At 47.4% G+C, this 26581-nt stretch overlaps 1 protein-coding gene and 1 long non-coding RNA gene across 2 annotated transcripts in view; one reads left to right on the top strand and one right to left on the bottom strand.

The window, feature by feature from the left end:
• The first annotated feature begins 209 nt into the window (after positions 1–209).
• On the top strand, positions 210–15125 carry LOC308574287. The gene is made up of 3 exons (XR_014002444.1): positions 210–602; positions 12965–13065; positions 14831–15125. It is a non-coding gene; the product is annotated as an uncharacterized lncRNA (long non-coding RNA).
• A 2519-nt stretch (positions 15126–17644) lies between these two features.
• Positions 17645–26581, bottom strand: part of ZMIZ2 (zinc finger MIZ-type containing 2) — a 106758-nt gene continuing 97821 nt past the window's right edge. Inside the window, exons 16-19 of the mRNA XM_081171628.1 lie at positions 25716–25957; positions 23714–23886; positions 21869–22114; positions 17645–19450 (exon numbers count right to left, since the gene is read on the bottom strand). Of these exons, the coding sequence (XP_081027754.1) occupies positions 19343–19450; positions 21869–22114; positions 23714–23886; positions 25716–25957 (769 nt within the window). The 3' untranslated portion in view covers positions 17645–19342. The remainder of the gene's footprint in view (positions 19451–21868; positions 22115–23713; positions 23887–25715; positions 25958–26581) is intronic.

Genomic DNA, 26581 nt, shown 5'->3' with positions numbered 1-26581 from the left:
CACACAGAAACGCCGTTTACCTTCCCGCTAGAAAGCGGTCCCTATTTATCTACTTGCACTTAGGGGTGCTTTCGAACTGCTAGGTGGGCAGGAGCTGGGACCTAACGATGGGAGCTCACCCCGTCGTGCAGGGATTCGAACCGCCGACCTTTCGATCAGCAAGTCCTAGGCACTGTGGTTTAACCCACAGCGCCACCCGCGGCCCATTCTAAGGTATGTCTCAGACCAAAAGTGACTGGGCAGCTAGTTTTTTGTTGTTGCTGAATAATACCAAGATGCACAAAATGTAAAAGGTAGTCATGTTGGCACATAATAAAAATTCCGAAAGGGCAATACCTTGAAGAGGCTGACCAAAATATCACAAAATAGCATGCAAGCTTTTGAATTTTCCATAACTTTTTATTCGGGAGCAGGGGAGGTAAGAGAGAAAGAGGGAAAGTAGCTAAGGTTGAAGCCTAAGATTGATGCAAAACATATTAGGTTGAAGTGAGTAGGTAATAAATGAAAATTATATTTTTAATTTCAACTTCCATTATTGCAGGATGGATCTGATGGGAGTTGTAGTTCAACAGCATCTGGAGGGCATCCAGTCAGAGAAAAAGGTAACAAACCATAGACATGGCTTTTATAACTGATTGTTTTTATCAGTGTTAGAAACTGAGATATGAAAGCTAGGAGCTGAATAGCACTTTAAACCTAGGTTATGGGTGCAATAACTGAATATCTAGGTGCGCGTTTTTTTATAACAAGAATACAAAACTGAAAATGAATTAACTGCAGCTAAAATATTATATTCATTTTTCGTATGGTCTAGTCCTTCCCCTGCCCACCCCCCTAATATTCTTAAGAGGGTCTCTTCTCCAGTCTTCAGACAGTAGCTGGAAATGGGGAGGCAGAAAAAGGTCCTCCTTTCCTTCCACTCTGCAGTTTTAATCTGAAATCTTAGGTGCAGTACTGTGCCCAGAGCTCAGAAACTGCTTGCACTAATGAAATCCCCTGTCGCAAAATGTGCCTAGAACAATGGGAGTTTCAAACATTGGTTTTGATACCTTGAAATATACCAGTGGCATTAATCTGATTATTTTAAATCTTAAACATACTCATTTGAAAGACATTCTTTGAACACATTCCTTTGAAATGTGGGGATTTCTTCCAAGTAAATGAACCAAGGATGGGGGTGTTAAATCTCTCAATGATTAGTGAAGTGCACCATTTGAAGGAATACGGTTATGGTTGGAATGAATCTGGAAAACATCACAATAACCAAGGGAGATTGGGAGCAATTCTCATAAGACAAACAGGCCAGAATAAATAGACACACAAATTGGACATGAGAAATGGGCTTTTGCGTTTGCATTCTCCCAGGACCCTCTGCCACTGACTTTAAGGGGCTTGTTATTGAGCAAAAGAACTCCAAAGGGAGGTTGCAAACTTTAAACCACTGATTTACAATTTATGAGGAAGTTCCATTTTATCACCTCTGGCTTGAATCAGTTTTTTAAACAATCACACTACACCAGTTAATTCTCTTACCAATTGAAGGATGTTTGTGTTATCACCAGCCCTGCTTTGTGAATGGCAACTGTTAAGTCTGTTAAGTCATTTCCCTCTAAACTCACATTTACAATTATCCCCCACCTGAAACTTAGGCTAACACTTAATTCATCTGAAGAAATGGACTGCAGTCTACAAACAGCTTATTCTTTCATAAATTTGTTAGTTAAGTGCTACAAAGTTCTGTGGCTTTGTTTCAACAGACTTACATGGCTACCCCTCTGGACAAAGTTATTATAGTAAAGAATTACAGGATTGCGTCTCAAACTACGTTAACATGTACCTTGGTGATTCCTGGTTCTGCTCTTGATCTTGCTGTCATGCATTCCTATAAAATTCCAACACACAGCTCCACTGTAGCGTTCTACTCTAGTTTTCTTCTGGTTTAACCCCGATGCGTATTTCGTGCAGCAAAGAATCTTATATCTCACCCATAGCTCCTTAATCCTAGGAAAGTGGGGTTTGAATTTCAGCCTGTCAGCTTTTAATACATTTCTATTTGCAAACAACAAATGACACTAGTTTACAATTCTACAGGGCCCTGTAAATGTGCCTCTTGAATCTTTTCCTGCAATTTTATTCCAGAATTTAAGCATTGCTAAAATACAGTATCGTAACATAGTCGGCTGTGGAGGCACTCCTATATACAGTTATATAGGAATAAGCCCATCAGAAGCAGAGGACCTTACTTTTAAGTAAACATACTTAAGGCTGTATTTAAAGTCTCTCTAATTTTTTATCATGCATCTTCATTACAGAAGCCAATTATCTCTGCATTGCGTCCAAGCGGCAGTGAATCTGGCTTAGTGCAAGACAACCCAGATTTTCTAGCTATTGACCTTGTATCTTTTTACAACTTCTCGAAGCTGAGAAAGAACCTGTATTTGGGGGAAATGCAGTGGAAAGAGGTACCTGCGTTCCTTATATTATGGCTAATTTAGAGCTGGAAGGAAAGAAGCCTGCCGTCTTTTATTCTAATTTATTCATTTACCTTATTGCACATATTCCCCCCTTCCTCCAAGGAACTCGGGGCAATGTACAAACCCAATCCTGTTCCACCTCTGTTAAAATGTTTTGTGAATGACAATTAATTACTGCATCCATCGTTGGGCAATATTTTTATTAAGACCAACCAAGTGTCACAAAGTGTAGCAAGTTTTTCGTTAGGCACGGTGTTCCTCAAAGCAGAGGGTGAGGGAGGGATGAGAAAAAATAATGGAGAATCCTCAGTGGAAAACCTAGTAGGTCTAGTGCCAGTGGTTAGATAGATTAGACACTGGCTGAGGGCAGGGGCGTCTTACCCATAGAGGCTAGTGGTGCGGGGCGCCAGGGTGCCAAATTCTGGAGGGCGCCAGGGAAGAGGTGGAGGTTGGATGCGGCGCCTCCCGGCATCAGCTCGCCGCCCTTGCCCGCCTCCGCCATGCCACGCCGAAGCAGTGCTGTGCCCAGAGTCTCCGTCTGCTGTGGCCACCACAGCACGAAGCGGCTAGCTGAGCTGGGAGGTGCCGCGTCCAGCCCCCACTTCTTCCCTGCCGGAGGAGCCGCCCTGCAGCCACTGCCCACCTCCTCCAGCCCTGCCGGCAGCGCCGTCCTCCCTAAAAAAAGGTGGACAACTCTGGGAAATGGGGGGAGGGCACCGAATATGCTTAAGACGGCCCTGGCTGAGGGTTCCGGGGGGATTGGTGTGGATCTGCCTTGAGACTGAGGAGAAGGTGGCAGACAACTAGTGCCTCCCCCTCAACTGATTGTATGGAGGCAGGCAGGTGAGGGTTGGTTAAGGACAGACAGAACTTGGTGGGGCAGTGACCCCATTCTCCCTAATGTCCCAGTCTCCACTGGGTCTCCCCATGATTCAGTTCCCTAACAGAAGAAATAGAGCACCATCACCTCTAGAAGTGGTTCTGTGAGCATAAATGTACAGTGGTACCTCGGGTTAAGTACTTAATTCATTCCGGAGGTCCGTACTTAACCTGAAACTGTTCTTAACCTGAAGCACCACTTAACTAATGGGGCCTCCTGCTGCCACTGCGCTGCCGGGGCACGATTTCTGTTCTCATCTTGAAGCAAAGTTCTTAACCTGAAGCACTATTTATGGTTTAGCGGAGTCTGTAACCTGAAGCGTATGTAACCTGAGGTACCACTGTATAAAGACAGGAGAGCACATTGCACAATAAGATGTTACACAGAAGGTCTTAGTAGTCCTTTTTTTAAAAAAAAAAAGTTTTATTTGTACTTTTAAGTTTTCATTTTATATGGTATTTTAGTTGCGTTTCTGGTGAGCTGCCCTGAGAATTTATGTTATAGGGCAGTGCTAGGAATTCAGCTTGTTCATTAATAACTAAGAAAGGCCATGGACTTCTGTCCATCTCCCTGCCGACCTGATCATCAGCCTTGAAAAGCCATGGCAAGCTGTATTTTGATCCGAACTGATAGCAGCACAATGACTGTGCATTCAGTGGGTGGGTGGAGAGAGCAGTGATGTTTGGTTCTGCATTTCCCTAGAGATAATCATGCAACAAGAATGAAATCAAGTTATTTTGTGGCTAGGAAGATGCTCGCTATCCCAAGGAGTTCATAGCTGTGGCACATTAGTGCAAGCAGTAATAACGGCATTCTCCACCAACAGCGAATAGCTACTGCTATGGGATAGGAGCAATCACTGGGTTCGGTCAAGCTTCCAGAAGCCCCATATTTAATTAGCCTGACGTGGGAGATGTGTGAGAAACGCTAAAAGCCTTTCTCAGCAGTGTAGTGTCCTCTGGGCTAAGCAGCAAAAGTTAGTAGGCAGCTGTCCTTAGATAACACCGTGATGCAGTTGCAGCAGGAGCTGTGGGTGGGAAGACCCAGGGCAAGCATAGAAGAGGTTAGCAAGATGGCCACACAAAGAAATCAAGGCTCCGGTAAACTGGATCTGGCCTTTAAGAGAGACTGAGAAAAGGAATCCAGAACTTCCGCTTCACACATTTGGCTGCTTACAGGTTGCCTGGAACATGTGTACCACTCCCCAGGGTGCCTTTTTGTTACCAGGCAGTTAAATGTAAATAGAAAGGGTCATAGCACAGAGACTGACCACATGCTAGGCAGGTTCATTTTTCAGCATGTCCAGCTAAAGTGGCAGGTCTTGTCTTTTTGGCATCTACTGAAGGCCTTCCTAAACAGCCTCAGCCCAGTATACCTGAAGGAGCGTCTCCACCCCCATCGTTCTACCCGGACACTGAGGTCCAGCGCCGAGGGCCTTCTGGCTGTTCCCTCACTGCGAGAAGCAAAGCTACAGGGAACCAGGCAGAGGGCCTTCTCGGTAGTGGTGCCCACCCTGTGGAACGCCCTCCCATCAGATGTCAAAGAGATAAACAACTACCTGACATTCAGAAGACATCTGAAGGCAGCCCTATTTAGGGAAGTTTTTAATGTGTGACATTTTAATGTATTTTTAATCTTTGTTGGAAGCTGCCCAGAGTGGCTGGGGAAACCCAGCTAGATGGGCGAGGTACAAATAATAAATTATTATTATTATATTATTATGATTATTCCTCTTTCAACCAGCTTTTTAATGGTGCTCTTTACTGTTTTTATGATCTCATTTGAAAATATTAAGCAGCTTCTAAATGCTTTAAATAAACACACAAATAAATAACTGTGGACACTGCACTTCAACCATTCCTTCTGCAAATAAAGAGCCTTTAAACCAATGATAGTCTGTGATGTCTTCTCCAAAGAAAAGGGAGCCTGCAAAAATAGTCCAGAACACAATCTGCCTTTGAAAAATTCAGGAAAGAGGAAGTTGTTTGGCATTTCATTTGTCACAGTGGCCAGTCCGATGCTTCCGGGAAGTCCGCAAGCAGGGCATAAGGCTGACTGCCCTTCGCTGCGGTTCCCCTGCCCCCAAGCAGCTGATAATCAAGTCTCATAGGAGCACAGAAAGATGCCTTACACCAAGTCAGTCCATTGGTCTGTTTAGCTCGTATTGCCTACGCCAGGCATCCCCAAACCCGGCCCTCCAGCTGTTTTGGGACTACAACTCCCATCATCCCTGACCACTGGTCCTGTTAGCTAGGGATGATGAGAGTTGTAGTCCGAAAACAGCTGGAGGGCCGAGCTTGGGGATACCTGGCCTACGTTGATTGGCAGCAGCTCTCCAGGATTTCAGAGAGGAGTTCTTCTGGTCCCTCCCTGCAGAAAACACAACAGCCGAAGTGATTTTTATTATTATTAAAGCATAGTAACACTACAGACTCTGCAGCAGGAAAGGAGCTAATCCAGTCCCAGGATTTTTGGAAACCAAAGGGTTGGCAAGGAGGAGCCCACACTAGGAGAAAGGACTGAGCTTTGCAAGGCCCAGAACAGTGACAAGGAGTTCAAGACTGCATAGGAGCTAAGAAGTTGTTCCAAAAAGTTTCCACTCCCACCTGCCAAGTTCTAAAGCTGAGGCAGAGTGCAGCCTGGAATACAGGCGAGAACCTCAATTCCTGTAGGAATGTCTAGGTTGTAAGCTGGTACTATGTCTAGGTGTCTGTGTCTCTGCCCTTCTCCAGAGGCGGCTGCTTGTCTTGGGAGAGAGTGCATACCTTTTAAAGCTTCTCTGGTGAAAATAAGGACATCCTATTCTACATCAGGAGACTTCTCCTTCATTTGATCTTGCCACACACATATGCATTATATACACGCATAAATTGGCCACCTTGAGCCAATTACAAATGTCTGCCAATTCTACCTCACAGTATTGTCGTAAAGAAAAAATGTGTGAGGGAAGGGATTGTGTATGGCTTCCACAGATAAATGGAAGGAAATAAAATTTTAGTGATAAGCTGCCATAAGTCCCTGTCAAGGGAAAAAGTGGGACATAATATAATAGTAATAATAATAATAATAATAATAATAATAATAATAATAATAATAATAATTTATTTATACCCCGCCCATCTGGCTGGGTCCCCCCACCCCACACTGGCCGGCTTCCAACACAACACTAAAATACTATAACCTATTAAACATTAAAAGCTTCCCTAAACAGGGCTGCCTTTAGATGTCTTCTAAAAGTTTGGTAGTTATTTTTCTCTTTGACATCTGGTGGGAGCGTGTTCCACAGGGCGGGCACCACTACCGAGAAGGCCCTCTGCCTGGTTCCCTGTAACTTGGCTTCTCGCAGTGAGGGAACCGCCAGAAGGCCCTTGGCGCTGGACCTCAGTGTCCGGGCAGAACGATGGAGGTGGAGACGCACCTTCAGGTATACTTGGTTTCTTGGTACCTTGGTTCTCAGACTTAATCTGTTCCGAAAGTCTGTTCCAAAACCAAAGCGTTCCAAAACAAAGGCGTGCTTTCCCATAGAAAGTTATGAAAAATGGATTAATCCTTTCCAATGATAAAAAACAACTCCTAAAATAGAAATTTAACATGAATTTTACTATCTAATGAGACCATTGATCCATAAAATGAAAGCAATCAATGTACTGTACTGTAAAGGTAAAGGTACTCCTGCCCGTACGGGCCAGTCTTGACAGACTCTAGGGTTGTGCGCCCATCTCACTTAAGAGGCCGGGGGCCAGCGCTGTCCGGAGACACTTCCGGGTCACGTGGCCAGCGTGACGAAGCTGCTCTGGCGGGCCAGCACCAGCGCAGCACACGTAAACGCCGTTTACCTTCCCGCTATAAAGCGGTACCTATTTACAGCGGGTGGCACTGTGGGTAAAACCTCAGCACCTAGGACTTGCCGATTGCATGGTTGGCGGTTCGAATCCCCGCGACGGGGTGAGCTCCCGTCATTTGGTCCCAGCTCCTGCCCACCTAGCAGTTTGAAAGCACTCTTAAGTGCAAGTAGATAAAAAGGTACCGCTTTATAGCGGGAAGGTAAACGGCGTTCCGTGTGCTGCTCTGGTGCCGGTTCGCCAGAGCAGCTTCGTCACGCTGGCCACGTGACCCGGAAGTGTCTGCGGACAGCGCTGGCTCCCGGCCTCTAGAGTGAGATGAGCGCACAACCCTAGAGTCTGTCAAGACTGGCCCATACGGGCAGGGGTACCTTTACCTTTATTTATCTACTTGCACTTAGGGGTGCTTTCGAACTGCTAGGTGGGCAGGAGCTGGGACCAAAAGACGGGAGCTCACCCCACCGCGGGGATTCGAACCGCCGACCATGCGATCGGCAAGTCCTAGGCACTGAGGTTTTACCCACAGCGCCACCCGCGTCCCTCTAACTGTACTGTACTATACTATAAAATCAATAAAACAGTATTGATGATTTTTAAAAAATGAAAATGTGTTTTTTTCCCTTACTTGCACTGATGATAGTCATTGTTTGGATGGGGGGGGGGTCAGGGTCCTCTTCCAGATTCGCGATCCGTGACTCCTCTCCTGCCATCCATTCCCTTGCTTTTTTTACACCACTGCCACCTACACCACTGCTACCTGGTTCACACTCACTGGATCTTTTCCTTACCGATTACCAATCCCTCCCCCCCCAATTGAGACTTTCTGCCCCACAGAAGGGGAAGGATCAGTAATGGCATTAGAGCCAGATGTGTTTGGAAGCAGAAAAAGGCTTCCATCTATTCCAGCCTTCTCCTCCCATGCCTCCTTGTCTGTCTCCAGAGTCTTTGATCCCAAGTCTGAGTCAAAAAGTGCTGAGGGAGTCGAGACAGGTCCTTTCCCCAGCCCTAGCTAGCAATGGGGCTTTCTGCATGAGTTCTGTTGTTGAGCTATGACTCTTCCCTTCAGTTAAGTTGTTTTACACTTCCTGGGTATTTACTGGGAAGGATTCCATTGTTCGGATATAACTGGGGCACCATTTCACTGCACCCAGATGTGGTCACTACACAATACAAGCACCACCGAGGTGAACACAGCCCTTTGGTGCTTCCACTGATGCTTTTTGTGCTGATGTCGCAAGCCGCAGCTGTGAGCTCTACCCGTGGTGGATTTTTCCGCAGGAGTCGAGTATAATCCCCAGGGATTAGACCTGGCTGAAGTGAAAAGGGCATATGGCCCCCACCTGTTCCCTCAAGTCTCTCCCCCCCCCTTCCCCAAGCAGAAGCACCAGCCCTGTACCTGTCACTTTAAGCTGAGTTGTAGCCATCTGTTCCCTGGAGGAGCGCTTGTCACCGCAGCCAGGCATGCAAAGCAGCCCCGGTATGTGATGTGCGAGCTTCTGATTTAATCCACCCAGCAGCTGCCAAGATTTTATGATGTTCCTGACTGGTAGACAACTGAATTGCCAGGCCGAGACTCTTGTCAGCAGGATCCCTGGTGGATACCTTTCAGATGGAGCCATGCAAGGAACTCTGTGGCGTTCTGCCCTCCCCAAACGTATCCAGGATTCCTTGAGGACTTTTGGCTTGCTGTGTCTTGCCCCAGGGAAACAGGCAATCGAAAAAGGGGTGTTCCTGGAAGGAAGAGGTAGCAGATACGAGCTACTAGAGGTGGAACTGTTTCATCAATTATCAGAATGTGCATTATGATAATGTGAGGTTAGAAAGGTATTTATGTATTATATATGAATATTACCTTTTTATATATGTTTTAGGGTATTAAGGGATGCTATGAATCTTTTTTGATATATTTTCTCCTCTCCTTTTTCAAATGGGCCTCTTGTAGATCTATTTTCTTTATGTATCCTGTTATTTAGGTTTGGCTACCTATATCCCCGGGACGCGGGTGGCGCTGTGGGTAAAACCTCAGCGCCTAGGACTTGCCGATCGCATGGTTGGCGGTTCGAATCCCCGCGGCGGGGTGCGCTCCCGTCGTTCGGTCCCAGCGCCTGCCAACCTAGCAGTTCGAAAGCACCTCCGGGTGCAAGTAGATAAATAGGGACTGCTTACCAGCGGGAAGGTAAACGGCGTTTCCGTGTGCTGCGCTGGCTCGCCAGATGCAGCTTGTCACGCTGGCCACGTGACCCGGAAGTGTCTGCGGACAGCGCTGGCTCCCGGCCTATAGAGTGAGATGAGCGCACAACCCTAGAGTCTGGCAAGACTGGCCCGTACGGGCAGGGGTACCTCTACCTTTACCTATATCCCCATTGTCTCTATATGTCAGTATAATTCTGGAACACCAGACTTCCTTTTGTTCTTTGTATTTTATAACTAGAGGGGGGTCTTGTCATCTGAGCAGTCCAGGACCTCCATACACATTGCATTGCCTTGCATCCTGGGAAGGTCATTTTGGTGCTGCTGATGCAGCAGTTTGACTTCCCCCCCAGAGGCGCACTCCATTGTCTCTCGAGACAGATGGATGCCAACAACATAAATAACATATATATTGTGACACACCACCCCAATCTCTGAGCATTCCTGGGGTGAGATTCCTGAGGTTCCAGGCCCTTAGCAAGGTTCATGTTTCTTTTCGGAATGAGGCACAGAGGAGACTGTTGTGTCTTTATGATAGAAGGTTTATTTACACATATTTACAACCTGAGCCTACAGTGGAGGGGTGCACAGCATTAACAGACCCAAAAGGTCTTTTTTCTCCCATAGCTGCAGCCCTGAATTAAAACAGAAGTCAAACATTGCTCTGACTCTCTCTCCAGCTTGCTGCTTTTCTTCACTTCTCTGCAAAACTCCATTCTTGCCTTTGTCTTTTTCTAACTACCAGCCCCTCTTGCTGATAGCAGGGTGGTTATACAAAATCTAACTTTCATTTCTGTTTGTGCCTGCATACGTTTTTGGTCGATATACTGCTTAATTCCAATTGGTACATGCTCTGTAGCTTCTTGCTGAAATCCTGGAACATTGGGGTGGCAGGGTTAGGCTGTATGCCTGAGCCCACTTCTAATTCCTGGATCCAGCATGGATTCAATTCCTGGAATAGCTAGGCTTGATTCCTCATGAAGTAATGACCTTTCTAAGTATGGGCCATTAGGGTAACAAAGGAAATGGCTCCGTGCCAGATAGTGTCAACTCACTGGTAGTTAGAAAGACAAAAGTCAGAGTTTAGAATTGGGAATTGTGTGTGCAAGCTGGAAGCTAGAAGCAGGGCTGCAGGGCTTGGCAGCTGGGAGACAGAGCCACACCTGATTTCTGCTGGAATCCAAGGCTTGCTATGGGAAAAGAAAGGCCCTCTTGGGGTGTTATTGCTGTTCATTGCTTGTACACACTGTATTTTCCCATCTATAAGACGCCCCCAATGCATAAGACATTGGGGGGGTTCGATTTGAGAAAATAGCGGAAGATCTATCCATGTATAAGATGCCCCCAAATTTTGAACATTATTTTTTAGGGGGAAAACCTAGTCTTATACACGGAAAAATACAGTATGTGTATATAAACTATATATCATACAAACACCACAGTGTTGTCTGCTGTCTCTCATTCCAGGGAAACACGAACTCTGGGTAAGTCCCCAGAACCCCTGGAATCTTGCACCGCTGAGTGATTGAGGTGGCAAGCAACAGTATGTTCTGGGTTTTTTTAAATGCTTTTGTTGCACCAAAGTGTAAAAGGAGCCCTCCAGACGGCAATAATACAGTAACACTAGGGAAGCAAAACGATGTGTGGATGGTCCAGTATAAATCCTCCACGGATGGACCATTATTGCATGCTGCAGAATACACTTGCAAAAAATCTGATCAGCCTGGAGGTACTCATCTTTTGGATGCTTCTGATCTTAACTAGCTACCCGAGGCCTGAATGAACCAAACCGAACCAAACCAAACCTATGTTTTCTCCCCTCTGCCAATTGAATGTCATTGAACTGAATTGTGAGTGGAGAGAGGAATTTTCTATCATTCTCCAGGCTAGGCAGCTGATAGGATTCTCCATTGTCTGTAGGAAGCTGCTGGATGCTGAGACTATGAGAAAACAATCTCTTAGTTAGGCAGTGACTCATGCTCTGAGGTGTGTGTGTGTTTATAGTGAATGACCTAGATCTGTTCTTTTTCCAGGCAGGCAGGCAGGCAGGCAGGGAGGAATGAACCAGAACACAGCAATGAAAGGTAGAAATGGGCTAGCAGATGCTGTAGAGGCCCAGGCAGTTCTTAGTTGTCAAGGGGGGAGATGGTGTGGTTGTGTGCTTCATAAGGTCCACAATATTGTGTCATGCACACAAGGTGCTTTTGCGCGTGTGGTGATGAGGCAAGGCAATTTAGGGGCTCCCTTCCTTTGATGCTAATGTATATTACTGTACAGTGGTACCTCGGGTTAAGTACTTAATTCGTTCCGGAGGTCTGTTCTTAACCTGAAACTGTTCTTAACCTGAAGCACCACTTTAGCTAACAGGGCCTCCTGCTGCCGCCGCACCGCCAGAGCACGATTTCTGTTATCATCCTGAAGCAAAGTTCTTAACCCGAGGTACTATTTCTGGGTTAGCAGAGTCTGTAACCTGAAGCGTATGTAACCTGAAGCGTATGTAACCCGAGGTACTTTGCTTACTTCAGAATGGGGTATCCCAGTCCTGCTGCCCTTGAGGGTTCTTCTGCTCATTGTGTTGAATGGGCTCTGTTGGCATCTGTGTGTGCATTTCATGAAGAATTTGTGGGTTGTTTTTAGTACAGTGGTACCTCAGGTTAAGTACTTAATTTGTTCTGGAGGTCTGTTCTTAACCTGAAACTGTTCTTAACCTGAAGCACCACTTTAGCTAATGGGGCCTCCCTCTGCCACCACACGATTTCTGTTCTCATCCTGAAGCAAAGTTCTTAACCCGAGATAATATTTCTGGGTTAGCGGAGTCTGTAACCTGAAGCGTATGTAACCTGAAGCGTATGTAACCTGAGGTACCACTGTAACTGCAAAGACCAGGATCCATAGCACCATGAAAGTAGAGTGTGAACACACACTTCCAGGGAATAACTGCCAAGCCCCTGCCTCCACCCCAGACTGTAATTTATTCTGGATTATTGGTCTGAGGCAAGGGGGCCAACTTGAATAAATTATTGTGGGGGCCCAGGTAAGCCCTGCCCCACATAATTGATCACAAGATGCAGTGCACACACACACACCATTTGAATGACAGTGACCATCATCTTTGGGGGGGGCCCCAACCCCCTCTAATATTTTATTGGGGTGGATGAATGGACCTTGGCCCCTAGGAGTTGCTTCCTATGGTCTGAGGGATATTGTGTGTTCCTGGATATCAAATGCATCACTGGTGCTATGGGTAAGAACTACCTGATGTTTTGATAATGTTCATAACTGGATGAGAAACCCATGTTGAAGGTCATTGCAGGCTGCAGAGAAGGTCCACCATTTACAAAAATGCAAGGCTAAAGTAGAAGGGGGCCTTACTCTAAAACAATACCTACTGGATTATATAAGATAATGGACCTAGCATGATAGTAACTAGTGTAAATTTGGCAAGCCCTGGAACAGAGGGCAGATGAGATTCTCAGTGGTTACCTGATCTGCACATGGGAGCCCTGGGAGCTGAGCTGAGTCATCAACCAATTGGCCTCTTGCATCTTTCTTTTTTTCCCTCTGCACGGACTGCGAAGACAAGAAAGTGCGGAAGGGCAAAGGTCTCTGGGGAGCTGGTGATAGCAAGTGAGGAGCTGCTAATGGGGTTAAAGGAGGCAGAACGTCCAGAATCTTCAAGGTACCTTAATGCTGGCAGCAATACTTCTGAAGCATCACCACTGATGGAACAAGTAGAAATTCAGTTGGCCATTTTTATGTCCTTATCTATTTGTTCGGTAATTTTCATCACACTCAGCATTAATTCCTCCTATATCTCTAGAGACAGGGGTCAGCAAGACTGGCAACTCAGTTCCACAACTACTGTTCTTAACCCCCCTTTATTTTTTTGGCAAGTTTGTATGCATTCCTTCCCCTAGCACTCCAGAACTTTTCATGAGACATCAGTAGACTGGATAGCTAAATCCTTTAGGCCCTAGGATACACAGCTACCTGGCCCAGGTGATGCTGTGAGCCACCATGTGATCCACTGTGCAGTCTCCATGCTTGTTCATATGTTGTTGTGCAGACTCCAGGAGTGCCCCGCCCCACCCCACCCCATCAAATGCAAGGCACAATTTGATTAGCAATGCCCATCAATTTTGGGGTGGCTGAAGGGACCTGGGCTTCTAGGAGTTGGCGCCTATGCTGAGAAAGTTGATCTTTTTTGAATTTTGATACAAACCAACCTGATCCACACTTCTTGAATGAATCTGCAGTTTAGAACCGTTCGTCTTTTGGATTTTGTGCGTCTCAGAATTTTATGAGGCAGTTCAAGCTAAAAAAAGTATCAATTGCTTTTAGCAATGAGTACTTTGGGGTAAATTATATTTAGAAATGAATTATCCTATGAGAAAATATGTTCAAAAGTATATATTTAAATGCAGCTTTTCATGGTTGTTGTTTTTTTTAATATTATTGCAGATTTATGTAAAAATGAGAAGTTAACTGAAGAAATGTGAAAGTGGTATGGCCTGGGAAAATTGATCTGTCTATCCCCACTAGACTCCAATTCTACCCCTTGCTTGTAAAAAGCTCAATTCTAAACAATTGATATTCAGCTGTTTTAGTCTTTAGTGACTTCACCATCTTATTCAAAACACTCTCCTGGTACTTAAGTCTCCTCTGCAGATTCTGAGCCTTTTTGATAGGCAAGATTAATGCTCCCCTTGGCTCAGCTAGCCTCAGTAGGTGGGGGAAATGGCCTTTGCTTCAGATGCCTTTCAAGCTTCTCTTGCCATCTGAAATTCCAGCAGATTGTCGAACTTCTTCCCCCTGTGCTGTTCTCCTCCATCTCCTAGTTTCTCTTCATTTACTCTGGAAATCAACTGATACAGATTTCTGAATTCCGATTTCAACCCAGCTCCCTTTTAGTTAGGAGACCTGGGTACATTTTCTTATACAGTACTCCTTTCCCACAATCACTGGGAGATAGTAAGCAGCCATATACCAGGTGAGGTTACTGGTTCATCAATTGTCTGTTCTGACTGGCAGTAACTCTCCAGCATCTCAGGCAGAGAAGAGTCTTTCTCATCACCTGGTACCCAACCTGCTTAACCAGAGATTCCAGGAAACTTCTGCATAAAAAGCAGATGCTCTATTCCTGAGCTTTCATCAGGACCTGTTTTGACCATTGCCACAAACACTAGGGAACATCTTGGGAGTTGTTGCAATCTCATGGTATGCCCTTGTACCAAATCAGGCCGTCTTGTCGAAAGCTGTTCCCGAGACAGTGAAATTTACCGGGTAGGGAAATTCATAAGGCACAAGAAAAGGTTGCAGTGTTTGGGGGGGGGGGGAATTGTTTATAGAAAAGACAAGTAAGAGGCGACATGATGACGTTTATAAAGTTATTCATGCCATGGAGAAAGTTGACAGAGCCTTTTTCTCTCTCTCTCCTCTCATAGCACTAGAACTCATGGGCATACAACTGAATGTTGGAAGATTCAGTACAAGTACATCTTCATGTAGTGCTTAGCTGTGCTATGGAACTTGCCCAGGAGACAGTGACGACCGCCAACTTGGATGCCTTTAAAAGATGATTAGCAAATCCATGGCGGAGGCGGCTATCAATGGCTAACAGCAACAATGGCTTTCCTCCGCCGCTGCAGTTGGGGAGCTGCAATGCTTCTGAATACAGTGGTACCTCAGGTTAAGTACGTAATTCGTTTCGGAGGTCCGTGAGAACAGAACTCGTGATCCAGTGGCACAGCAGCAGCAGCAGGAGGCCCCATTAGCTAAAGTGGTGCTTCAGGTCAAGAACAGTTTCAGGTTGTTCTTAACCTGAAGCACCACTTTAGCTAATGGGGCCTCCTGCTGCCGCCGCGCCGCTGGAGCAAGAGTTCTGTTCTCATCCTGAAGCAAAGTTCTTAACCTGAAGCACTATTTCTGGGTTAGCGGAGTCAGTAACCTGAAGTGTATGTAACCCGAGGTACCACTTGTACCAGTTGCTGGAAACCGCAGGAGGGGAAAGAGTTTGCTCTTGTGCTCAAATTCTGCTTGCTGGTTGGCCACTGTGGGCGAGATGAGCCATTGGCCTGATCCTGCAGCCTCTTGCGTTCTCATGTTCCCTGGTTTGCAAGGCAGAATGGCTCTCTCTTATGTGCATACAGACCACATAGGAAGATGTCTTACACCGTCTCAAGATACCGTATTTTTCGCTCTATAACACGCACCAGACCATAACACGCACATAGTTTTTAGAGGAGGAAAACCAGGAAAAAAATATTCGAAACGAAATAGTGGATATATGATTTTTGTGGTTCATGCTGTGGCCACAGACATGTGATCTGACAGTGAGTTTGGAGTAGCCCAATGCAAAAATCCTGAGTATCCATGTGGATCCATGCTTTGTAACCACGTTTTTGCACCACTGCAGCCCCAGGCAACAGTGGGTGCGTGATTTTTTTGGTGCAAGATGTAGCCATGGACATGCTATGTGATCTGATGGTGAATTCGGGGTGACCCAGTGCAAAAATCCTGAGGATCCATGTGGATCCGTGCTTTGTAACCACGTTTTAAGTGGGGAGGGAAGGAAAAGCACTCAAGGGACAAGGAGCACGCGTGGGGTGGGTGGAGAAGGATGCTGCTAATAATGAAGAAGAGGGGTATAAGGGGAGAAGGCTCCTCTCCTCTCCCGCTTTGCTCCTTTAAAGAAGCAGGCTCTCTGTCCCTCTCTCCTCCCCACTCAGCGGCTCTTCTCCGTTTCAAAGCGAACCACGGAGGAGGGAAGGAAGGGGAACCATGGATCCTCTGCTCACGACTGCAGCAGATCCCCCCATCACCCGCATGCATTCCCTCCATAACACGCACAGACATTTCCCCTTACTTTCTAGGAGGAAAAAAGTGAGTGTTATGGTGCAAAAAATACAGTATTTGCTCACCAAGCCGTGTGCAACCTGCTATTAAGTGGACATGGCTCTCTAGCAACAGGTGATGGGGCCTTTAACTTTTAATTGGGAGATGGGTGGAATTGTACTTTCAAAACATGTTGCCCTGCCAGGATAGTCAGAAACAGCCCTGACTGCTAAGCATCACCTTCACAATTCTTCTTCTTATCCTATGTTTTAAAAACAGTTCTAAGAGAACTTTCTTTCTCCTGGGCAGATCTAGGAGCCTAACTAATCAGTAGCAGCTTTATTGCTTGGAATGGCCAGGATAAGAGTCTAAGGTTCTAAGCTGTTCCCGTGGGTAAGAGAGTGTTAGGCAGGGCCTGCTGTAAGTTGCTGAACTCGTGTTTGCTGCAGTTGATAAGAGGAACACTGGCTCCCCAGCCCTGGTGCAAGAGGTACCTCAGGTCTCACTTGAAGAGGGTGAAGTTCCTCGTATCAGTTTTGGAAAGGGATATTTCTTCTTTCTGGTTGCACCCTTGCAATATTTACACCGGTGTTCTCTGAAGACCCTCCAGGTCTTGGTGGACTCCAACTCCCATCAGCCCCAGCCAGAATGACCAATGGCCAAGGATGCTGGGAGCTGGAGTCAAACATCTGGCGGACTTCTACTTGGAGAAGGCTACTTTTTACTCATTTATCCCTTATTATTTTGGTCAACTTTGTTACTTATAGAGTAGCACTCTGTGTGCTGGCAGCTAAGAAGATCAGGAGGAAGGAACTAGACAAAATAGCGGCCAACTGCAAAGGGGATTCAGATATTTAATTTGGCACATCTTACCTGAGAATCTTCTGCCATTCTATTCTATTTAATGCAACAAATAATTTTAGTAGCCATGACCGTGGTTTTATTGTATGTCTGTGCCCGATGATTTTTATGGTTATTGTTTTTTTGTTGTTGTTCTCCTTCTGAATGATGCCATGGCCTATGGCTAGGGCAATAAAACGTTTAATTGGAATTGGAATTATTTCGGTTTCTGACCTATCTCCAAATTGTCTTCCCCCATTCTTCTCTGCCGAGTTATATGTGTGCAATGTCATATTTAGGGGCTCCCACAATCCTCTCTGCCGGTCAACTTTTAAACTGATAGGTTGTCTCCATCCATGCAGATTATCACAGCTATGTTCTAATTACAATCGCTGCTCCCAAACACTGTGTCTTCTAGGACGTCTCTGCTGATTGTAAGCTAGATAGCTTGGACAGTTAAGCTGGAAAGGGAAAAAGGGCACCCTCATGAACCTCCCCAAGTTCTGAGCAAGGACCTACTGTTTCCCCACATTCACCCTTGATCTTGCAATAGGTACATTTTAAAACCAACAGCACACAAACTATTTGGTGAGCCCCACCAAAAAGAATCCTTTAATATATAGCAATAATGAAACAAGATACACAAAACTCAACAGAGCTGTCAGCACTTGGACACAGGGACTCCCTGGCTCAGGAAACCCGGCCACAAACAATGGTTTGATTCTTCCACAGGTAAGGTAACCTTTGGGACCTCTTTGACACCATCCCAAATGCAACCTAAACTGAAGTGGGCTCCTGAGTGGGATGGAGGGGGAATGGCAGGTCAACACACACATTGTTTTTTTTTTTGGGGTGGGTGGGTAGGGACTGACTTCGCTGCACTTATTTCTGGGGCTCGGGATTAAAATGAATTAATTCTCAGCATCCAGATCCTACTTTGGTGGGACGCACACATGTCAGATGCAAGGGCCGGACCCCAGCTATGGCTAAATGCATCAAGTCTCTGAATAGTGCACACAGCCCCATGTGGAATGGTCTATATTACAATCTAGGAAGCTTATGCACATTTATACAGAGGACTTTTGCCCCAAGGCTGGGAAGCCCTGGAGACTATACAACAGAGTGATGCGGCTTGCTTTTAAATAGTTCCTCCCCTCCCTTCCCCATTTTCCTCCCACCCTCACTTTTGTTTCCTTTAGTGTTTCTACATTATTTACATTGTTGTGCTTGTAGACGGATCCATTGACAGATGGAGGCAAGTCTGTCAGGAGGTGCCCTGGGAACTGTCTTTTTTTCTTTCCACCAGAGACGCCTTTCCTTGCTGCTGTAGTCCGCGGGGAGAAGCAATGGGGGGGAGGGAAAAAGTTTTCCAGCTCATGTTCTTGTGGGTCTGTTGGACAGGAACGTAGCATGGGGAGTGTGGACAGGTTTCTGATCCCGATTCATTTGGACACATCTATGAGGCTGGGAGCCGTAAAAGATAAAAACCGCTGCTATGCCCCATCCGAGGAGTTTGGGCAAGCAGAGCTGGCTCCAGAGGACCTCCAGGTTCAAGAACATGCAAGAGCAAGCAAGCTCCATCTTCTTCCAGACACCGTCACTCTCTGTCCTTTCTTACTGGAGCTTGTGGCTTAAGAATGCTCGGGAAATGTATAAACAAGGAGGAGCCAGTTTCATCCTACAGTGTCACATGTTACAGGTGGACCTGCGTACCCCAAAACTAAGATCCAGAATGATGTGCCCGAGGAGGGGAAGGTTATTGACTGTGCTAACATTTCAGGGGAAACCCTGTGGCTCCATTTCCTCCTTCCCTGGCTGTGGGTTTTCTAGGCTGTCTCGGGGGGCAGATCGGCTGAACTGCTACAGCTGCCATGTGGATAACCTTGCCGTGGTGTGAGCATCTTGTTAACAACTAAGTCTTCAAGGAACAGCGCCCCCTCCCCAACTCTCCTTTGGGAATGAAGGGTTCCCAGTATGGCTAAAGCAAGCTGCTCTGCTGTCCACTGGAGCCCTTCTGGAGGGTAGAGACAATTCTGACAAAACTGGATTACTGCCTGGCCAAAGTTTCTCGGGCTGCCTTAGTACGGTTCTGACTCGCTGGCAGGTTTCTGTGGGCACTGCCACTTTACCAAGGCAATGCCCCTCTCTCGATGGGAGCCTGGGAAGCTATGGGATGCATTATGTGAGTGTCGATGTGTGTGTGTGTGTGCTTGTGTATGTGGTGTGCAGGTGTGTGTAGGTGGTGTTTGGAGCTTGGTGACTGTGTTCCTTAAAGGGTGACTTCAGTTGTTCTCAAACAAAGAAAGCAGGTCATCGTTGCTGTTATTGGGGAGATCAGGGGGTCCTAAGTAGGACAGCAGCTCATCTGGGTTCGTCAGCTCAGGAAGAAGCTGAAGGCGAAACAGAAAGAACAGGGTTAACTCGTCATCACCTCTTCCGCCTCCCCTCCTGAAATTCCTTCATGGGCTTCCCTGGATGGCTGGCCATTGATCCTGAGCAAACTTCTTGTCACTCCCTGTGATCATGCTCATCCAGCTCCACCACCCTCATCCTGCTCCCTCAAACGACTCCACCAATTTCCCCTTGCTGCCCCATATGCATGGAACTGCCTCCTGGAACGTCGCCATGCAACCACCTCCCTTATTTCCTTCAATTCCTCCCCAAAACATGCCTTTTCCGGGAAGTCTTTTGGATGGTTCATCTAGCCCTTACTGAAAACAAAAGCCAAATACGTGTAACTGAAGTTGTCGCTATTCTTTTCCTGTCTATCCAGGCCTCCATTTCCGCCCTGCCACTGTTGTCTCCCTGTCTCTATTTTTAGATTGTAAGCCCCCTGGGGTAGGGATTTGTCATTTCTTTCCTTCATAAAGAGCCACGTGGGCAGATGGCGCTATATAAATAAGCAACTTCTACGCTTTTGAGCTGAACAGCAGTGCAATGAGCATCCAGAGTAGGACCTGGACTTCAGAATCAAAAACACGCCCAGAAGATTCTTCAGGGGAGAGGATAGGTAAAGCTCTTGCAAGATGCAAGGAGGCGTTCTGCATGATGCACTATGGAAATATTTTTTGATCACTCACAGAATGAAGGTTCCCTCCTAAAAGTCAAGCCAAGGTCTGATCATTGGAAGGGAAACACTCTCTTTCCTTGATTAAAGCATTTCCCTATGAATTCCGGGACCAGGACACAGAAAATTGGTCACCTGTGAGTTCCAGTGACTGATACTCAGAGACCTACTGCCTCTGATGCCAGAGGTACTACACAGCCATCATGGCTGACAGTGATCTGAAATCCTGGAGATTTGCTGCTGGCCAGTGTTGACAATAGATGGACTAAAGCTGGGGCTCAGTACTGGGCAGCTTCCTATGCTCCAGATAGGAATCAGGGGAAGCGCTGCACCTTGACTGCAAACAAAGTAGGCATGAGGCAGAGGAAGACGAATGAAGCCACCTGCCTGAAGGGAGCTGAGCGCCACCAGGGAAGCTTCGCACCAAAAACGGACCAGCAAACCAAGAGCCAAGCTAGGAACAAGGCCAGGGCCAAGGAGTTCCACCAGCTGCAGTTGATGCAACTAGCTGAACAAGGCGGAAGGAGCCATGTCTGCCTCCTTCCTTCCCCAAAGGACTGACAGAACCAGCTGCCTTGTCTCCAGTGGGTTTAGCGTCCCAGTTCTTAGATTCCCTGAATAGCCTGACAGTGAAATGCTCAATCCTCAGGCAAGACCCAAAAAATAGAAAAGGGGGTGGGGAGCAACCTTTTACTGCCTGAGGACCACATGCCAGGGGTGGGCAGGGCCTGCGCTCTGATAACAGCTCAGGACCACAATACCTCAAGGACTGCCTCTTTCCATATGAACCTACTTGGACCCTGAGATCATCCTTTCAGGCCCTCCTTCGTGTGCCTCCCTCTTGAGAGGTCCGGAGGGTGGCAGCACGAGAACAGGCCTTCTCTGCAATGGCTCCCCATCTGTGGAATGCTCTCCCCAGGGAAATTCATAATACACCTTTAGGTGCCAGGCAAAAGTGTTCCTTTTTAACAAGGCCTTTGGTTGATTTTAATGACATCCTAAGCCCTTTTAAAATGTAGGATGTTTTTTGGAGGGAAGGAAGGGGTTATTGGGTCGTCGTTTTTATTTTGATTATATATTTTGTCCCCTTCGTGGATCACTGCCTTGTTGTGGCGAAGGGGCGTGAATAACTCCGAGAAACTATGAGCTATGCGGCGCAGGGCCACCCAAGATGGACAGGTCATAGCCGAGAGTTTAGACTAAATGTGATCCACCTGGAGAAGGAACTGGCAAACCACTCTACTATTTTGACAAGAAACTCCATGGACATAAAAAAGGAGAAGCTTTGAGAAGAAAGTGAGAGTTTCCAAGGCATGCTCTGGTTCATGGGGTCACGGAGAGTCGGACACAACTAAACAACAAATATATTTTGTGGTTTTATATTTTGATTTTGTTCTGTTAACTGCCCTGAGACCTCTGGGTATAGGGCGATATATTAATGTTGATGATGATGATGATGATAATAATGCCTCTTGCTTTTCTGCACGGAAGATGGAGGGGGGAGGGAGGGTGTGCTTGGAAACTAGACTATGTCAGAAAGACAACCTCTACATTTGTTGCTCTGCTCAGCTTGCCCAGGAGCAGGCCCCTGAGCCAGACAAAACATTCCCCTCTCCTGCATTACGGCTTTGAAACGGGGGCCACCTGGTGCTGAGAAGGAGCAGCAAGGCGGGAGACAAGTGAGACCTTCTCAAGCGATGGGAAGGTTTGCGTGGGGGGTGGGGAGTGTAAGGCTACTTACATCCAGGGACGGCTCAGAGCCTTCTCCAGGTCCCGGTGGACCTCCCATCCCAGGCCCAGGGTTGAAGGCGAGATCTCCTGCGTGCGCCTGGCCCCCGGAGGCTGGCTGTCCCATGGGCTGCCGCGACTGGGGCGGGGGAGGGTTCCGATGGTGGAGCTGCTGCCCTTGCTGGCTGCCAAGGTTGGGGTTGTTGAGCCCCTGCTGCATAGGGTTGTGGGAAGTCTCCATCCTGCTAGACGGGGGCATCTGCAATTGCAAAAGAGGAAAACGGAACGCTGAGAAACACACAGTGGCAGGGCTGCAAGCACATCTTACCTTTTGTACCCCACCACCACCACCTGCCGCACCTCCATTTCTGGGTAGGTTGGTTGGCAGTTTTGTACATGTACATTGGAAAGACATGGCAATAGTAAAGTCACAGGTGTTTGCATATGCTATGGTACTAGGGTAAAGGTAAAGGGAACCCTGACCATTAGGTCCAGTTGTGACTGACTCTGGCGTTGCGGCGCTCATCTCGCTTTATTGGCCGAGGGAGCCGGTGTACAGTCATGTGGCCAGCATGACTAAGCTGCTTCTGGCAAACCAGAGCAGCGCACTCCTTCCCGTCGGAGTGGTACCTATTTATCTACTTGCACTTTGACGTGCTTTCAAACTGCTAGGCTGGCAGGAGCAGGGACCGAGAAACAGGAGCTCACCCCGTCGCAGGGATTCGAACCGCCGACCTTCTGATCGGCAAGTCCTAGGCTCTGTGGTTTAACCCACAGCGCCACCCGTGTCCCCGCTATGGTACTACACAGCAGGAATTTGGGGTGGGGAACTGTGGCTCCTCCAGATGTTGTTGGAACTGAACTCCCATCAGCCTGGCCAGCAATTGGAGATCATGGGATTTATACCGCAACAAGTATATGGCAGGAACCCCCAAACTCGGCCCTCCAGATGCTTTGGGACTACAACTCCCATCTTCCCTAGCTAACAGGACCAGTGGTCAGGGATGGTGGGAATTGTAGTCCCAAAAACATCTGGAGGGCCAAGTTTGGGGATGCCTGGTAAATGGAGAAGCTTCGTTTTCCCAGCCCAGGGCTATAAGGAGAAAACACATAAATGGCTCAGTAAGCTCTACAATGCCCCCTGGTGGCTACAGAGGGAACCCCAACAAAACCCTGCAGCCTCTTCTTATTTGCTAAACATCAGCCCAATGCCTGATTGTCACACGAGAGGAGAGCGAAAATCAATGGCTTTATGTTCGGATCTCCTGCAAAATGATGCTTAAAGGGTCTAAGGCTCTCTGGTCCCAGGGCCATTTCTACAGCTCTTATTTCAAAGGCACTGCCTCTAAAAGGAGTGGGCAGCCTTTGCCCCTCTGGGTGTTGCTGAACTACAATTCCCATCAGCCCCAGCAAGCCCAGCTGATAGCCAGAGACGTTGGGAGTTGTAGCTCAGTAAAATCAGAAATGGCTGGAGGTTCTCAGGAATCTAAACTGCCCTCTGAACTCCAAAACCCAGTAGCAGGATTGTTCGATGTTGCGGTGGGAAACAAATCTGGCAGGTTGTTTCAGTATCTCCAAGAACTGCACAGCAGCTGCAGGAGCCAAGCAATGGCAGACTTGGGGCTCTCAAATTTCAGCAGTGCCCTGGGCAAGGCTAAAATTTGGAGCCCCCTGCCTCTCACGCTCCGTTCTAGAGCATTGTTGTGGTGCCCCCCCCCCATGCAGCAGAATGGGTTGTGCTACCCTGAAACTGCCTCTGAGCTGCGATCCCGGAAGGAACAGCTGGTGCAGAATAAGCCCCCTCCTCCTCCTCCTTGGCCCGCCTCCCATTCCACCCCGAGAGGAGATCTGTGCTGACCTGTCCAGGGATGGAGGGAGCAGGTGGCTTTTCGGGAGTCAGCATACTGCTGGGAATGTCAGACTGGTATGAGATGGGGGGAGGTCCTTGGTTGAATTCATTTAATGTCGGGGTGCCGGGGTTCACAGTAGGGAAGGAGTCAGGAAAAGTCCCAGGGCCAGAAAAGCTTGAACCTGTTGAGAGAGGGAAGCAAAATCCAAATCAGTGGGGGGAAAGGAGCAAAAGGGCGAATCAGGACACAGAGATTGTTCTCCTTATGCACAGGAGCCAAAAGGTGGAAGAGGGGCTCTGGACAGGAATGTGAACAAGAACCAGACGTGTGAGGTGGTTTGAGACCCCTTATAAAAACTTAGTGCTAGGTAGAGAATTCATTTGGGGATTGGTTAGTACTTATACAAAGAGCTTAGCATTTGGGTGCTCAAATCCACCATCAGAAATACAAAAATGATGAGTTCTATCCAATGGTAGTTCTAGGCTGTGGGCACACCATATATTTAAAGTGGTGGGGGCCTTTAAGAGAGAGCACCGAAGAATCCTGGGGACTATAACTAACGGTCTGCTGTGAACAAGTTGCTTAGCACTTTGTGGACAGAATCCCTTGGATCCTTTCTGACTTGGACACTATAATTGATACACGTCCTGTGGGTGTAACTTTGGCCTCTGAATGTCCATTGTTAATGGATATTTTTCAATCGTGTTCCAGCGGCAGCAGGAAGCCCCATTAGCTAAAGTGGTGCTTCAGGTTAAGAACAGTTTCAGGTTAAGTACGGACCTCCGGAATGAATTAAGTTCTTAACCTGAGGTACCACTGTATTTATATGCTTTGAACAGATTTTATACATATATATAGTTTTAATTCTATCAGCATTTAATTACTTTTAAATGATTGCTTTCCCCCCCTATATTTTTAGCAGTTTTTATCTGTAAACTGCCTTGAAAACGGTGGGATATAAATATAATAATACAGTGGTACCTCGGGTTAAGAACTTAATTCGTTCTGGAGGTCCATTCTTAATCTGAAACTGTTCTTAACCTGAAGCACCACTTTAGCTAATGGGGCCTCCCTCTGCCGATTTCTGTTCTCATCCTGAAGCAAAGTTCTTAACCTGAGGTACTATTTCGGGTTAGCTGAGCCTGTAACCTGAAACGTCTGTAACCAGAGGTACCACTGTTATGATAATGTTGTCGTCATCATCATCATCAACCTCAACAACAACAAGTCACAGAGCTACAATTCCCAGCACTCTTAACAAACTATAGTTCTCAGGGCTCAGGGGAGGGGAGAGATATGCTTTAAATGTATAATGTGTAGGCACATTCAAATGAATGACCCTAAATTAGTCATGTTCATTAATCTCAATGGTTCTTCTCTGCGTAGGGCAACCATTGGATACAGGTCACGGTCTGTTCTGTTCTGTGCACCAGCTCATTTCTCTCTCCGCCTAACTCAGCCCTCAGTGCCCATTCCCTGCTTTGTGTAGCTGGAAGAAGCCACAAAGATTCCCCCGCTGTTAACCACTCTGCCTCCCCTTCTGTCCCCTTTCTCTGCTTTTATCTAGTGTCAAATCTTAGCCTGTAAGCTCCTTGGGGCAGGGACCTAACCCAATCGTGCTCTGTAAAACACCGTGCAAACCAATGACGTTATATAAAATAAACAATACGGAAGCTTACAAGGACGAAACGATCCAATAACAGCACTGTACGTACAAAGGTTTGGATTTCTGGTGACAAAGTGGAGACGTAAGTATTGATCAGGGGCGGAGGAAATGTACCCAGGGGCTGCAAAAGACCCGTTAGCTGGACTAGGGAGTCTGTACTGCTGGAAAGGAGGACTCCCTTGGAGGAGGAAGGCTTGCCTCCCATGCCAGTCCTGCTCAGAGAGGCTCCCTTGGGCATGGCCACCTTCAGTCCAGTCCTTCCAATGGGTCTACTCTGAGACGCAGCCCAGTGGCCTTTCCCTAGTCCCCACAGAGAGGTCTCGCTGCCCCAGACGCAGACTCACTTTGGCTGGTGTAGTCGCTGCCGCTGGCTGGCGGGGGCTGCAGGGGCCCAAAGGGCGAGGGGCCCGGTCCCAGGGCGGCAATCATCTCCATGACGTTGGGCATCACCATGTGGGTGGGGCTCATGGTGCGGCAGCGCTTCAGCACAGGCCCGTCCTGCTCCTCCTTGATGTGGATGTCGGGCTTGATGGGCACTGGCTTCCAGCTGCACGTCGGGTCAATGGTGATCTCCTCATATTCGGAACTGGGCAGGGAGGCAACGGGAAGGATGGTCAGGCGGTCTTTCTGGCTCAGCCCCTGGGATCTCTGGGCAGGGCTGGGAACAAGCCCCACCTGGAACTTTGGAGATATGCCCCCTGCAAGCATGGATGCTACCGAGCTAAGCGGGTGAATGCCTTAAAGGTAAAGGGAGCCCTGACCATTAGGTACAGTCGTGAACGACTCTGGGGTTGCGGTGCTCATCTCGCTTTATTGGCTGAGGGAGCCGGCGTACAGCTTCCGGGTCATGTGGCCAGCATGACTAAGCCACTTCTGGCGAACCAGAGCAGCGCACGGAAACACCATTTACCTTCCCGCCAGAGCGGTACCTATTTATCTACTTGCGCTTTGACATGCTTTCGAACTGCTAGGTTGGCAGGAGCAGGGACCGAGCAATGGGAGCTCACCCCATTGCGGGGATTCGAACCGCTGACCTTCTGATCAGCAAGTGCTAGGCTCTGTGGTTTAACCCACAGTGCCACCTGTGTCCCTTTTGGGTGAATGCCTTAGCAAGGTGTAAACAGCACACTATGTTCCCACGCCTGCAGAAATTGCGCCCCTATGCAAGGCTGCCTGGATTCAGGGCCCTTTGTGAGCCGGCACACAAAAG

Source organism: Podarcis bocagei, assembly GCF_964188305.1.
Source record: "Podarcis bocagei genome assembly, chromosome: 15".
Taxonomy (NCBI): Eukaryota; Metazoa; Chordata; class Lepidosauria; order Squamata; family Lacertidae; genus Podarcis; species Podarcis bocagei.
This window is presented reverse-complemented; position numbering and strand designations above follow the sequence as displayed.